Raw genomic sequence first — 13,947 nt, 5'->3', positions numbered from 1 at the left:
CTACACTGAACTCAGTATCTTGCCCTTTAACATCAGGGACTTTAGTTCATTAACACAATACGTAATTCATGTTGATCTTTTTAACATTAACATGAGCCTTCTCAAAAATGAAAGTAATATCCAACTTACATTGTCTTTAATATATTGATACAACAATTCCCTTTTCTACGCTTGCACACTAGGCACTGCTTCAACTCACAGTCACTTTAAATGCTATTAGGCCAATTTCAGAACCTAATTCATAAGAAAAATAAGAGCCATCCAAAGGAGGGGGAGAAGTTCCATGCCCATAACAAAAGAAAAAAATAAAAAATAAAAAAATTTAACAGAGTAAAGCAGTAATTAACTAAATAAGAGTAAGCAAAGTCATTTACTTTTATAAATAAGTCAATATTAAACTTTCCCCAAAAAAACAATTGCATTGTACCAATGCCGGCAACTTTCTGCTGTCAAATTAATATTTTCTTAAAGTTTTGATGTAGAACATTTCCAATTATCCCACCTCCTGTCAATGTGAATTCGGCTTGTAATTTACTTGATAAGTTACTTATACTATAAAAATGGCATTTTTATTCTAAAATGAAGTTTTATATATACTACAAAGTAATTACTGAATTGGATCCCTCCCTCCTCCCCTCACATGGACATAAAGACAAAAGCTGTTGAGCTCTCTGCCACGTCGCTTCACTTTTTACCCCGAATATGGGTGGAGTTTAAGTCACCTACACTAGACAGTTGAATAGTTATCTTGGATTTTTAATTTTTAGGCTGCCGTGGTTTTGAAAAACAATAGCTTTTAATTACTGGGCAAGTAAATATAAAACTTTATTTCATTATAAAAATATAATTTTTGCAAGATAAGTTGGCAGTCCCCGACTTACAGTGGGGTTCCGTTCCAGCAGCATGTTATAAGTCGATTTCCGCCACAAGTTGGTGCTTATCAGTTAATTATGGCTCCGTAACTAGATAGATATTCCTGTTGTAATCACTTTGATGGTGCTTACAGTGCCGTAATTAGATACCTATTCTTGATAAATGTTGTATTTGAAAAAGTTATAGGTCAGTGCTGCCGTAACTTGGATGCAACACTTCCTAGCTTTTAACTAGAAAAGTTACTGTTCTTTGTCATTGTCACGAAAATTGACTGTTCTTTGTCATTGTCACAGCTTCGAGTTCATCTTGGTGAGCCTATTCATCACCTCCCCGGTGAAACCCCAGAGGAATTGGCCATCAGAATTCAAGAGAGCCTTGAAAACTTGATTCTCCGTCATCAGAAACTTCCGGGTAATATATTAAGAGCCTTAATTGCTAGAGTATATGAAAGTCCAAAACAAGATTGATGGCATTTTATCTTAAGCTGTTGATCATGTACAGAGAGAGATTTATATGTTGAGTTTAGGTTTGGTTTGATCATAATTCACGTACATACTACAATGTAATTTATTTTATCTCCAGAAAGAGTTTCTCACATAACTGAATCCATTGTTGTGTAGATATGTGTGGCACAGAAGAGATTTATTGTAGTACTACTTGATATATACACACAGGCAAATTCTAGAACTGTGCATAATTGGGAATGCCTTTTAACTTTATTTAACATTTCATACAAGGCTTTGTTATTTGTGGATATGTTTAGTGTACCACATTAAGATGTATATATATTGAAAAGACAAGAGATTTATAGTAATTTAAGTAAATATTGTGAAGCTATAGCAGCTAAGATATATTTTTTGATAAGTAGGAAATAGACGACAACTTCGGTACTCTAAAACAAATTAGATATAAGAATATTGTGCTTTGTGGTTTTCTATAAAAATATTTGTTGTGGGAGCCTGGGATTTGTTTCAGTACAAACCCATCATTTACATGAGTCAACATTCATGGTCTTCATGAATCCTAGACCTTTCATTCCAGGTTTTAAAAAAAGACTGTTTGCTGGCTGGCTAGTAGCATTGTGTGTGTTCCCCTTGGCTCCTAAGGCAACAAACTGGTCTAGATTTAAATTTATGTATTCTTTTATTATTGAAGCCTAATCTTCATTGCGCTTGCAAATGATTTCCGGGTATTCCTGTTTGGTCATCTCGCTTGTGTTTATTCAAGTAAGAGTAGTGAATATCATGAAAAGAAAAATGTTCTCTTGTATTGTAAGTGCAAGCCCAGGCTGTTCCTCTGTATTAATCATTCCTGGAAGCACTGCTAAGAAATGTGTATGTACATGTACTGTGATACAGACAAGTCATCTTGGAGGCATGTGGTAAGGAAAGCCTGATGAAAACTCTTTCTTCTGGATGTTGATGACCTGGATTCAGCCCATTGAAATCCACAGTAGAGGTATGACACATGATACTGTTTCAATTGAAATTAAGCAGATTTATTGCTTTATCTTCTTTGTTTTTCATTTTGATATCCCTCTATACATAGTTGGTTAGAAGTTATTATCCTCTATATACTATTCAGCTAATTCTGTACAGTTTTCTTTGTCAACTTTTATACTCCCACCTAAATTTGATTGGGACTAATGTAAAAGAAAAAATTGTAAGACAAAGGTCATATTAAAACAGTTTTCATTTTTTTTAATACAAAATGATAATTTACATCAAATGGCCTGCTTCACAATGCTGCTATCTTGCATCTGTAGTCCAGACTAATAAAAAAGTGAGACTATTTCTGTGGAGAGGACCCATGAATCAGGTACATGATGCTATTAGCCACTCAACAGATAATATTTGAAATCATGAATGAATTTTGTAGGACTCTTGAAGGCTATGAATGAGGCCACTGCAGATGATCGATTTGTATTGAAAAAAAATTATTTTGTTTTAAAAAATACATTGTTCATACACGGTACATTTTTGTGAAGTTAGTGCAGTTTTTATACTGTAGGACAATTTTATTTCCAGCTCTAGTCTTGATGTTTCTTTTTGACAAATTTGCCGATGTAAACATTTGAATGACATGTACCTAAACTGTCATAAATTTTGACAAACTGTCAAAGACTATTAAGAGATGTATTTTATATTAAGGTATTATTTAGGAAGGCAATTTTAAGACTACAAAAAACCAGCTGTAAAAATTTCTTTGTTTTGAGTTAGACAAATTCTGAAATTATGTTGCACACTGTTTGACATTTAGCAACATCATATTATGCACATATGATAAGTATTAGGAGTCCATTTTTTATGTTTCCCATGGACCCATCAAAACATTCAGTATTTGTAATGATGTTCCTTGGTAACTGCCTTTCGATGTTGCAGCCATCAAAGATAAGTAATGTACACTATTTGGTCAGATGTAGTATTAGAAAGATATTTTTACCTGGAACTCAAACTTTGAAAAGTAAGGGTCAAAACATAAAGCTCTTGATATTCTGGACCTCAAATACTTCAAATAGACTATATATAAGTTTTTGAAAACATGACCTTTGTGGGAAATGGGTATTTCATACTTAAATGTTGCATAATTTTTACATTCTTTTGCATAGCACTGATCTAGATGCTTGCTCATTGGTCAAAAGGCAATGATTTAACAAGGAACATTGCAACTATGCAAGGATACCATCTGAAACCAATGCTGTTTCCTGTTCTGGAAGGTCTTTAGAACTGGATTGAATGTTAGGCCAGCTTCTTAGTAATTTTGTAATTATTCATTAAGTTATTGACATTTGCATGTTCATGGTTGAATTTGTATTTTAATTATTTTAAGATAAAAAAAACTACCTTTATAAAATTTCTGTTGTTAGCTATTCTGAATCTGGTTGTTTAGCAACCAAAGTCATTTCATGCATTGCTTTCCTTTTTATTTTTTGTACCAAGTTTGATATCAATATAGTAAAAGCTTTTATGCTTATCATTTGATAGCATAAGAAAGCATGCTCATAAACAGTGTTGTATTTCAGGGAAGTTCATCACACTCTTTGACTCTCTTTTATTGTAAGTAAGTTTTGCATTAAGCTTGAATATGTATAGTCATTCTTTTGTAATTATTGCCAGCATCCAACATTCATGTCTTCAAAATGAAATCAACTGCTCAGCTGGTAATAAGGAAAAAGTTGCTTTTATGCCTAACCATATAAGTACTTAAAAAGATGAGTGGCCTTGTACAAAAACATAATTGTAATGTTAGGTCCTCAGGAATAGGGATGAACTCAGAGGTGGATATAAAATGACGCATAGTACTTCTGTCTTTCAAGAGTTAGTTAAATGGTAATGGAGCATAGATACATGATTTGAAATGAACATCAGTCAACAGCCTAACTGGCAGGTGGATGCCTTTATTGGAAGTTCTTCTTCCAGGAAGAAAGTATGGTTGAATCTGGATCAGGTAAAAAAATTGCCACAAAAGTGAAAAGACAAACATAAAAATGAGACTAAGGTTGTTTGTTGTAGGACAAAAGTAAGATGTTCCACCTATCATGGATAGGTATTTTTTGGGCTCTAAGACAAGTACGGAAGTATGTTTTTATGTTTTTCTGTAATTTTATTTATTTCATTCACTCTCGTCTTTTTCCCTCAAGGGCTATTGTGTTTAAGTTTGCTTTGTAAGTTATTAGCTTTATTTATTATTTTATATCAATATTTGTCTATTTTTAGTAATAATAATAACTATGCTTCCCAGATTTCATCAGGCTGTCAGACTTTTAACAGTTCTTATAGATCTGTGAGGGCCAAGATGCAAAAGATGGGTTTATTCTGACTGTAGTAATTTTTTCATTGTTATGAACATCCTTATGAAGGGATAATGCTTACCATACTGAAGGTTCTTTGTAGAATCCAGTTACCCTCTATCTTTGTTGCTTTCTGTTTGTTACTTTTCATTGATTCTTTTCTAACCTAGTTGTCAAACTTGACTGCTGTACTTAAACTTTACTTTGCTCTAATTTAAACGCCATCTGAGAAAGAATTTTTCTGCTAATTGTTTTGAGATTCTAGATATGGAATCCTGTAATAATGTTGAAAAATCCCTCCAGAAAGCCCTTTGCAGTTCCAGAAATTGATTTAGTAAACTTGTTCGAAACTTAATAGTAAAACAGTATATTAATATAATCTGATAAACAGCTCTTAAGAGATGTTGATTGTTAATTTTGTACTCTCCATCTCGCAGGGAATTTTAGATACCCTGGACTTTTATGCTTTGGTCCTTAAATGACATCCAGGATACACAGCAGCAGACAATTGATTTCATGCGTAAGAAATCAACCCATGCAACAGACTTCGTAAGTGTCTCTGAGGGTCAAATAAACTGTGTTACATGGCTGCACAGAGTTTCATTTTGAGCTCTAGCTCCAATTTTAGACCATATTAAGAAAAGAATTAACCATTGGAGCTTCTTGTCATTGTACCAGAACTCATGGGCATTCAAGTGTATGATCAAAGAAAATGATCAGATGCAGTAGGGACTTCAGTTTGTAGTACTGAGATGCTCCCAGTATACCTACACATGAAAACTTTCATGTGTAGGGCATACTTTTTGTTTTTGAATATCAGTAGAGATGCAAATTATGAAATCCATTACAAAGAGGTCACCAGCACATTGAACACAGCATGTCGTAATTATACTGTAGTCCCAAGAAGTGCCCTATATATACAGAATGGCTTGAAGCTAGTCCTTAGTTTCATTGCAACATTTAAGAAAGGTTGTCACTAAAATGCAGAAAAACTGTGAAATTTGTGTTGCTGGATGTATCAAACATAGTTTGAATACATAAGTGATTCAGTGTGATTGCCTACTTGTGGATGCTCAGAATCACCTATTTTAAATCAATGGTGTTTTATATTATTACCACAGGGTGTAATTCATAACACACAAATGGTAAATACTGCATTCTTTCCAAGGGTAAGTTTTGTAAAATGTATTGGATACACCAATTTTAGATGGCAGGATTTTTCAAGATGGAATGGTAATTATGTATAATTGTTGCTGTCAGGATTTCTACAGGTCTCAGAAATATACAGATGTAGTAAGTGCAATGTGGAAGATGTGAGAGATAGTGAGCCTGTGACTAAGTATGATTAGCATCTTAAATAGCAATAAGTTATTTAAACAACAACTTTTTTATTTCTTCCAAAGAAAATTTCCATCTGTACCTTTATTTGTTCATTATTGCTGCTTGAGTAATATGGTTGGTAAAGCACTGATATTAATTTTAAGAGTGTGCATTCCAATAGTGGTTGTCCTGAGTGTAAAGAAAATATCTGATTGTCGTAGGTGTGAGGTAACGTCTCGGATGCATAATATGTATAACTGTATAGGTATTGGCCTTGTTAAGGTTTTTCTTTCTGTCATTGTTGTATAGTTGTTTGCAGTTATGATGCTCCTTATATTAGTTTCAGCTTTGGACCCCAGTGCTTTACTAACCTGAGCGCCAATTCCTATATTGACTATCTTTATTTTTGCATTATTCTTAGAACCAAATTAATGACACAAAAAGCATTTTAATGCAGTGATTTTACTTAGAGCAATTTTATTTAAGGAAATATTCAAATTGGAAGTACTAAAGAATTACTCAAGATATATTAACAGTTATGCCTTCTGTTTGTCATTTTATTTATGCCATTGGTCAAGTTGTGACAGGATTAAAATTTTCAATTTTATTCTTATATAACATTTGTGTATATGCAGATTTTATTGATGGAATAGTGTGATACTGGTTTATAAAAGAATAACCATATGTGAGATGTAAATGTAAATGTATTGTGTAAGAAATATGTTTATTATATTCAGTATAGCATAGATGAGTGATGGGTCCTCTCTGAGACGCCTACCTAGGTGCAGTTTTTGTGAGAATTTTTTTCCACTCATTGGAATGGTTATTTGAATGTAGGAAAAGGGAGATTATGAACCAAAATACAGTGCTGAACACCAGAACATTTGAAATTTTGTTTAGATTGTATTTGCGGAAGGTTTTAATATTTTAGGTAAATCATTCATGCATATTTACAATCCAGGATCCTTCAAAGATGTGGCCTGATTGAAAGAATATTTATATAAGCTTTTTTTCAGATCGTGAAATGTGTATTGTTCAGTTTGATAAAATATTAGTTATGTAGTTTGCCACCTTATATATAAGATTGTTTACTGTTTTATAGAAAACTGCATGCACATATACTATGTTCGGTTGGTAGGTGCTGTTTCACATAGATCTTCAGGTAAACCCTGAAGATATGTTTTGGTTAGGTTAAGTGTTCATGTAATTTTTTAAGGATACTGTAAAGGCTTTTCAAGTATTGAGATCTTGTGCTGATGCAGATATGCCAACACAGAACCAGCTTAATCCAATATATAAGAAATAATGTTTAAACCATGAATTGTCATTGTAAGCTTTGATGTCTGATCAAGATAATATTAACTTGGCAATAAATCTGACAGTGCACCAAGTAAGTCATAATCTTTGTATGACACTTTTTCAATATAAAGAGGATGTTAAGAAATACTAACATGGTTGTTGTTTTGTAGGTGTGTAGTTTTTTTGTATACGTATTTTAGGTTACTATGCCATAATATACAACTTCCGTTTGTTGGAAAGGTAGTGGTGCAATAAGCCAGTTAAAATCATCCTCAGAAGTATTTTTTAAGGCACTATTAATTATTTAACTGTTTAGAGTGTTGGAAGCACTACATATAAGGAGTTTGTATTGTGCTCTCAATATTTTTTTCAATCTTTTTGCATTCCTAGTTTATACATTCCAGTAGTACACCTTATTGCATTAAATAAACATTTACTGTTTCTAGATGTTCTTATAAGATGAAAAAGTTTTAGACATAGTTATTAATTATAATTGCATATGTGTTCTTGCTTAGCTGCCCAACTTTCTTACTTTTCACTTGCCACTTAAGAGCACATTCTTTACGTCAGTTACTCTCATGAGAATAACTGTAATTGTTGGAGGAGAGGAGATGCTATGCACATTTTGTTGAGTTTAGCTCTTTCCAGTTTTAAAAAGCTATTATCCAGGTGCAATAAAAACATGAGCTAATTGAAGAATGGCTGTGTTGTGTTATATTTATTTACAAATAAAATGTGATTTGCCATGCTCTTGTTTACGGGTAGAGCAGAGAATTAAGAGGTAATGATGCTTTAAGTAATATAATTGAGAACATAATTAGTAAAAGCAGATGAGTATTATTGTAGGCTCTTAGTTATTTTAACTATACTAAAAAATTGTCATTACACTCAATCCATAGATTTTCATGATGCTTTAAGGCTCTCGGTTATTTTAGGTACTAGAAAATTCTATGTTCTGAAGCCATAGATCATCTGAGCATTGATAGAAGGGTTTACAAGTGCAGAATTTTTCACAACTATCGCAGGAGGAATACTGCTAACAGCATTCATTCCATGCTAACAGCATTCATGCCATGTTGTAGGTATAGCAAAGTCCACCTAGCTGTGCAGCTAAGCTCTGTCCACTGCATGCCAGTGATTGGCTAGCTCTCGAAGGGGGAATGATGCCACACTTGTTAACAATCCAAATAATTACCAGTACGGATTTGACTCCGTTTGGTAATGTTGAGTTTTGTGCATGAATCATGACACCACAGATTTGAGTTCCCAGAGTTGTGAAGTATGCAGTTCATGTCTCCAATAAAAAATGCAGCCATGTCAAATGTTAATATCATTGAGAGATTAGTCCTACACATCTTTTTCTTATATTTTGAGGTAATGACAGGCCATAGGTCTGCACGTCAATTTCTTATCGTAAGTAGTTTTCTACCTGTATCTGTTGGAAATAGATTAGGTTTTAATTAATAAAGTAGTTCCAACTCCACAATATATAATGTATATGCATAAAGTGGAATGTACATGTACATATAAGCAAGTGCACATACACCTACATGCATGGATGGCCATAGTTATTGTAACACCACTTACCACAGAGAATTAAAGTTGAACTTGTGGGCACGTAGCCAATGGCACACAGATCAATCATAGGACTGTTTCAGCCTTACAAACAACTATCAAACTGCTCTCAGTGAACTATGTTGAAAATATATTTACATAAGGGATAACAAATTATATTACTGTGATGGGTAAGTATAAGGCTGCTGTAGCATTCTATGAAAATGAAGGCTATGGTAGAAAGGCATCATAAGATACTTAACGAAATAAGAACAAAATAAATGATAGCTGAAAAAGTTATGTATGAGATGATCCAAACCAGTCTGTGAGTAGCCCATGCATCACTTGATTTGGGGGGCATTCTTGTAGATTACCCTGTTGGACAAAAGGATGCGTAAAAGTCAAACACTCTCTCTCTCTCTCTCTCTCTCTCTCTCTCTCTCTCTCTCTCTCTCTCTCTCTCTCTCTCTCTCTCTCTCTCTCTCTGTTGTTAGGAGATATTATAGCATAGACTATAGTATTCATGAAGACCTCAATAGTACTTTTAATTCGAACAAATGACTAAATTTCTGGTTTTGTAGATTGCAGTCACTGCTTGACATCCCTCCAAATGTGTAAATGATTGCAATGAAATTTATTTTATGACTTTATATAATGTAAAATTTCTTTAAATCAATATGAAATAACAGTCTGCATTGCTTTGAGAAAGCTATGCTTGACAGTATCAGATGGTAATTATCATATCCAGTGATTCAAGTGCATCGATTTGAACACAGACATTCCTTCTGCCACCTCCATATTCAGGTAAAGCTCATTTAAGAAACACAACATTGCAGCATCGCAGAACACTCCTGACTTCATTCATGTCTTCCTGTTTTTTGTAGGGAGATGTGTATTTTGATATTATTTCAGGGGATAATATAACATTTTTAGTTCGGTAAAACAACCATTGCAAAGTAACTGAAGATGAAAAGAACCACAGTTTAACAAACTTTCGAAACCATTGCTAACCAGTCAGCTTCAAGGCATGGTCGTGACATAATCAGTGGGCTGGGCTTAGCTGCAAAGTTAAGTGGACTTTGCTATAGTAAGATTTCTTTGCAGCATTTCTTTCTGCCCAATACTTGTGCCTTTTTTCTTCTCTTTTAACTTAGCTTTCTAATCACTTAATGGCTTTATGTAGCTCCAAAATTCTCTCCTCGTCCATTATCTAAAAAGAAATTCTTTAGACAAGCCATATGGTAGTCATAAAAGTGTGACATAGTGGTCTCATTAAACTTCAGTTCAACTCTTTATTAAGATTGTGGTAGTAATTTTTTTTCTGGTTTTTGTCATGCAAAATCCAATTTTATAAAACCTTAATGAAAATTTTCTCACATTCATCATTTATATAATCATTTGGATGGCAAAAAGCAGGCTACAACATGGTATGTTGGCTGCATAATAGTTAAGAACCTCAACTTAGCGGTCTGGCTAAGTAACATAATGATAATAAAAATGTAACTAAGCATGCTGTGCTAATGCTCATTTCCCATTTTCCACATTTGCTTTATTCATGTGGTATGTATTTTCATATTTGCTAAGTTTATGAGCACCTGGTAGTTTTACTGAAGAACTTGGTGGCAGGATATCAAGAAACTTAGGATTTTTTCCAAATATTACTTAAATATTTGTAAACTTACAAAAGGCTTGCATTTTGGGCAGTGCTCTTTTTGGCATATGATAACTAATTCATTAATAAGTAAAGGTAAAATAAGCTATATAAGAGTAATATGTATGTAAACACACTATTGTTGTTTAATATTAATTCCCTCTCCCCTCTCAGAGATTTCAGCTTTGCACCACTTTAGAGTGAATTTATTCTTAAGCAGAGATTGGGTGGAATTTCTGTCATTTATGAAAGAAGGCAAATTTTAATAGCTATATTATTTTATGTCCCTTTGTATCCCACTGTGTTGGATGTGATGATGACTATACCATGGTCCATATTTTTCACTAGTGCTTCAATAAGAGGGGATCTTAATAATTTGTGAAGGATGTCCATGGTGTAATTATGACTGCCAACTTCTATTAAGATTTTAATGAACTTTGGTGGAAAACTTCCTCGATTAATTGCTGTTTAGTTCTCATAAATGTTTGATTGTTCTTGTTATAATGTCTGATATTTGTTTGTGTGGAAGCAGTGGTATGTTATTGTTATGATTTACTTGTATCTTTTACTAATGAATATCATCTTCCCCTAGTCATCTTCCAAAGTGTGGTACTAACCATAATGTGCTTTTTGTGGTGCACTGTAGGCATTCCTTCAACCCCCAGCTGCATTACGCTCTGTCTTTTATTATCCATGCCTTTGAGCTTCCTTTTATCTAACTATCCAGCTTATCAAACTTTCACTTTCCTCCCATTTTCACCTTATATAAGGTCAGACTAAGGAGTTTAAAAGCGTAACTGAGGCACTGCTGGGTGTGGGAAGCATTCTCTTGTGATGCAGAATTCCAACTGCTTTTTTGTGATAAATATCTTTTGTTATACGCTGCTTAGAATTAGTGATTGCTTGATTTTCAGCATTTATTATGCTTAAGTGCCTTTTGTATTTATTTTTTACTCGGAGCTAAAATATAATTTGCAATATTTGTGCCATAATACAACCATTTATCTGCTTGCTCGTTTTGCATTTACTTACTTTATGCCATCAGTATACCCCAGGTCTTTTAGTGAGAATTGAAAAATGACATATCCGTTGCAGTGTACTGATGTAGAATTGAATACTATTAATAGGGGATGTACATTTGCTGAAAGAAATGGGGTACATACAGTATTTGATTTGTGCAGAAAATAGATCAATTTGCAATCCAGGGTTCAAAAATGACAAAGACCTGTGTGATCAACATATTTAAAGATGTTTTGTAATCACTTAATATATTATGAAAATACAATTGTCTTGCAATATGAAGTCTTTTAATGATCCTCATATCTCTAGTTTTGTGTGTGTTGTCCATTCTTTAAGCATTTCATTGTAGCTCTCGTGGAATTGGTCATCTTTGGCAAAATAGTAATCCGATATATCTGTTTAAGAGATACCTTTTCCTTGTGGGAGTAAGCTTAAAATGTGTTATGAGTGGCACACTGTAGAAGTATCAAAGGATTTATATAGCATTACTTAGGACCCGAACTGTATTTCTGTCTGCCTGTGGTCTCTTCCCCATGTAGCTGATTAGCTTTTTGAACTTTCCCTTTCTCCATTTTATGACAAACTAAAAATATTATTCAGTAATTTCTTTAAAACTGTCTTATATGTAACATCATTTAGTGAGTTGTATTTGATGATTCTCATCTGTTAGCATAGGTGGGAAACAAAGTTTAAGGTAGCTAGAAACTGAAATAGAAGTATTCAAAACAGCATCATAAACTAAAGTGTCATTAGTTTCAAGGTAATTAAATTAAACTACTTGTCATTGATGATTTTGTCATACATAAAACCAAATGTGATTTGTCTTATTATTGCTTTTTAACCGAGATGGATATCTAGTCAGTTGGTATGATACAAGGTGGAGAGAAAGAAGTCTAACGTTACACTTTGAACAGTACAGTGGTACCTCAAGATACAAAATTAATCCGTTCCGAGGCGGCCTTCGTATCATGAGCTTTTCGTATCTTGGACCACATTTTACATGTAAAATGGCTAATCCGTTCCAAGCCCTCCAAAAACACCCCAGTAAATTTCATAATAAAGCTAAATTGACCTATAAACAATGAAATACTACAATAATTTGGACCATTCAATACCTAACTTAATACGTACTGCTAATATACCTGTAAATAAAGTGTATTAGTGTACATTGTGTACGAGAAATACTGTATGTACATACGAACGTATGTAGTAAAATGTGGAAGCTTACCTTTCGAGAGAGGCTATCTCCGAAAGTGGCGACAGAGGAGGAGGACAAATGGCAGATACGTAATGCTACACTTAAACTTACGAAACACATTTACAAAACTGTAACACTTAACTATAAAAAACTTAAAATAAAATTTTTTCTTTTTGATTTTTACATTTTTTTTTTTTTATACAAAATTTCAACTTCTTCACCACTTTCAACTTTCTGTTTTTTAGTATCACTTGGTTCTTCCTTTTTGCTTACTACTCCTACTAAAGGCCTCTTTAAAAAAATAACTATCCAAGGAAGATTGCTTCTGCCTACTTTTGACAATGTTCCTGAAACAACTCAGGCAAACATCATCGAACTGTGCAAGCATACGACCTGTGTAAGCCTTTTCGGGGTGTGTCTTATCTACGAATGATTGCACCTTATGAAAAGCAGCTAGAGCATCCTAAATTTCTGTCATTGTCATAGAGTCGTCGTCCTCCTCCTCGCCTCTGCTAGAGAACTCTTAAACGACGTTATGTTGTATGGCCTCCAACTCCTTCAGGTCATCCGTCGTAAGCTCCTCTTGGTGCTCCTCGAGAAGGTCATTGATGTTGTCCTCGTCGATGACCAGCCCCATGGACTTGCCGAGTGCAACGATCTCCTCAAGATCTGGTTGCGAAACAGTTTCAGGATCATCAACTGTTCCTGAATCTGCAGCACCAGCTTCGCCCACGTCGAATCCCTCGAAGCCAGAGTTTCCTCCACAAGGAATTCAAGGTTCGCCTCGAAACCTCCTGCCAAGCTTGGTTGATGAGTCAGATGCATATGACGATGTCGAAATGCTCCTTCCAAAATTCACACAAGATTAGGTTTGTGGTATCGGTGATGTCGAAACATCTCTTGAAAAGATGTTTCGTATACAGCTTCTTGAAGTTCGATATCACTTGCTGGTCCATAGGCTGGAGGAGAGGGGTGGTGTTAGGTGGAAGATAAAGAACCTTGATGAAGGAATACTCCACTAGGATATCTTCCTTGAGGCCAGGAGGGTGAGCAGGGGCATTGTCCAACACCAGCAGGCATTTCAGAGGGAGGCGCTTCTCTTCCAAGAATTTCTTAACTGTCGGGCCGAAATACAGATTTACCAACTCCGTGAACAAAAGCCTCGTTACCCAGACTTTCGCATTAGCCTTCCACATCACTGGAAGCTTCTCCTTAAGCATTTTGTGGGCCTTGAAGGCTCAA

At 34.4% G+C, this 13,947-nt stretch overlaps 1 protein-coding gene across 2 annotated transcripts in view; it reads left to right on the top strand.

Annotated features, from left to right (window-relative positions):
* The window catches only part of LOC135209269 (DGAT1/2-independent enzyme synthesizing storage lipids-like), a 152,121-nt gene extending 140,336 nt beyond the window's left edge, over positions 1–11,785 (top strand). Inside the window, exons 8-9 of one of the 2 annotated variants that reach the window (XM_064241977.1) lie at positions 1,167–1,284; positions 5,101–11,785. In XM_064241977.1, coding sequence (XP_064098047.1) covers positions 1,167–1,284; positions 5,101–5,141 — 159 coding nt within the window. In that variant the 3' untranslated portion in view covers positions 5,142–11,785. Of the gene's footprint in view, positions 1–1,166 lie in introns of both variants that reach the window. The other variant, XM_064241976.1, reaches the window with a different exon arrangement.
* The last annotated feature ends 2,162 nt before the right edge of the window (positions 11,786–13,947 follow it).

Source organism: Macrobrachium nipponense, chromosome 37, assembly GCF_015104395.2.
Source record: "Macrobrachium nipponense isolate FS-2020 chromosome 37, ASM1510439v2, whole genome shotgun sequence".
In the NCBI taxonomy this organism is placed as follows: domain Eukaryota; kingdom Metazoa; phylum Arthropoda; class Malacostraca; order Decapoda; family Palaemonidae; genus Macrobrachium; species Macrobrachium nipponense.
This window is presented reverse-complemented; position numbering and strand designations above follow the sequence as displayed.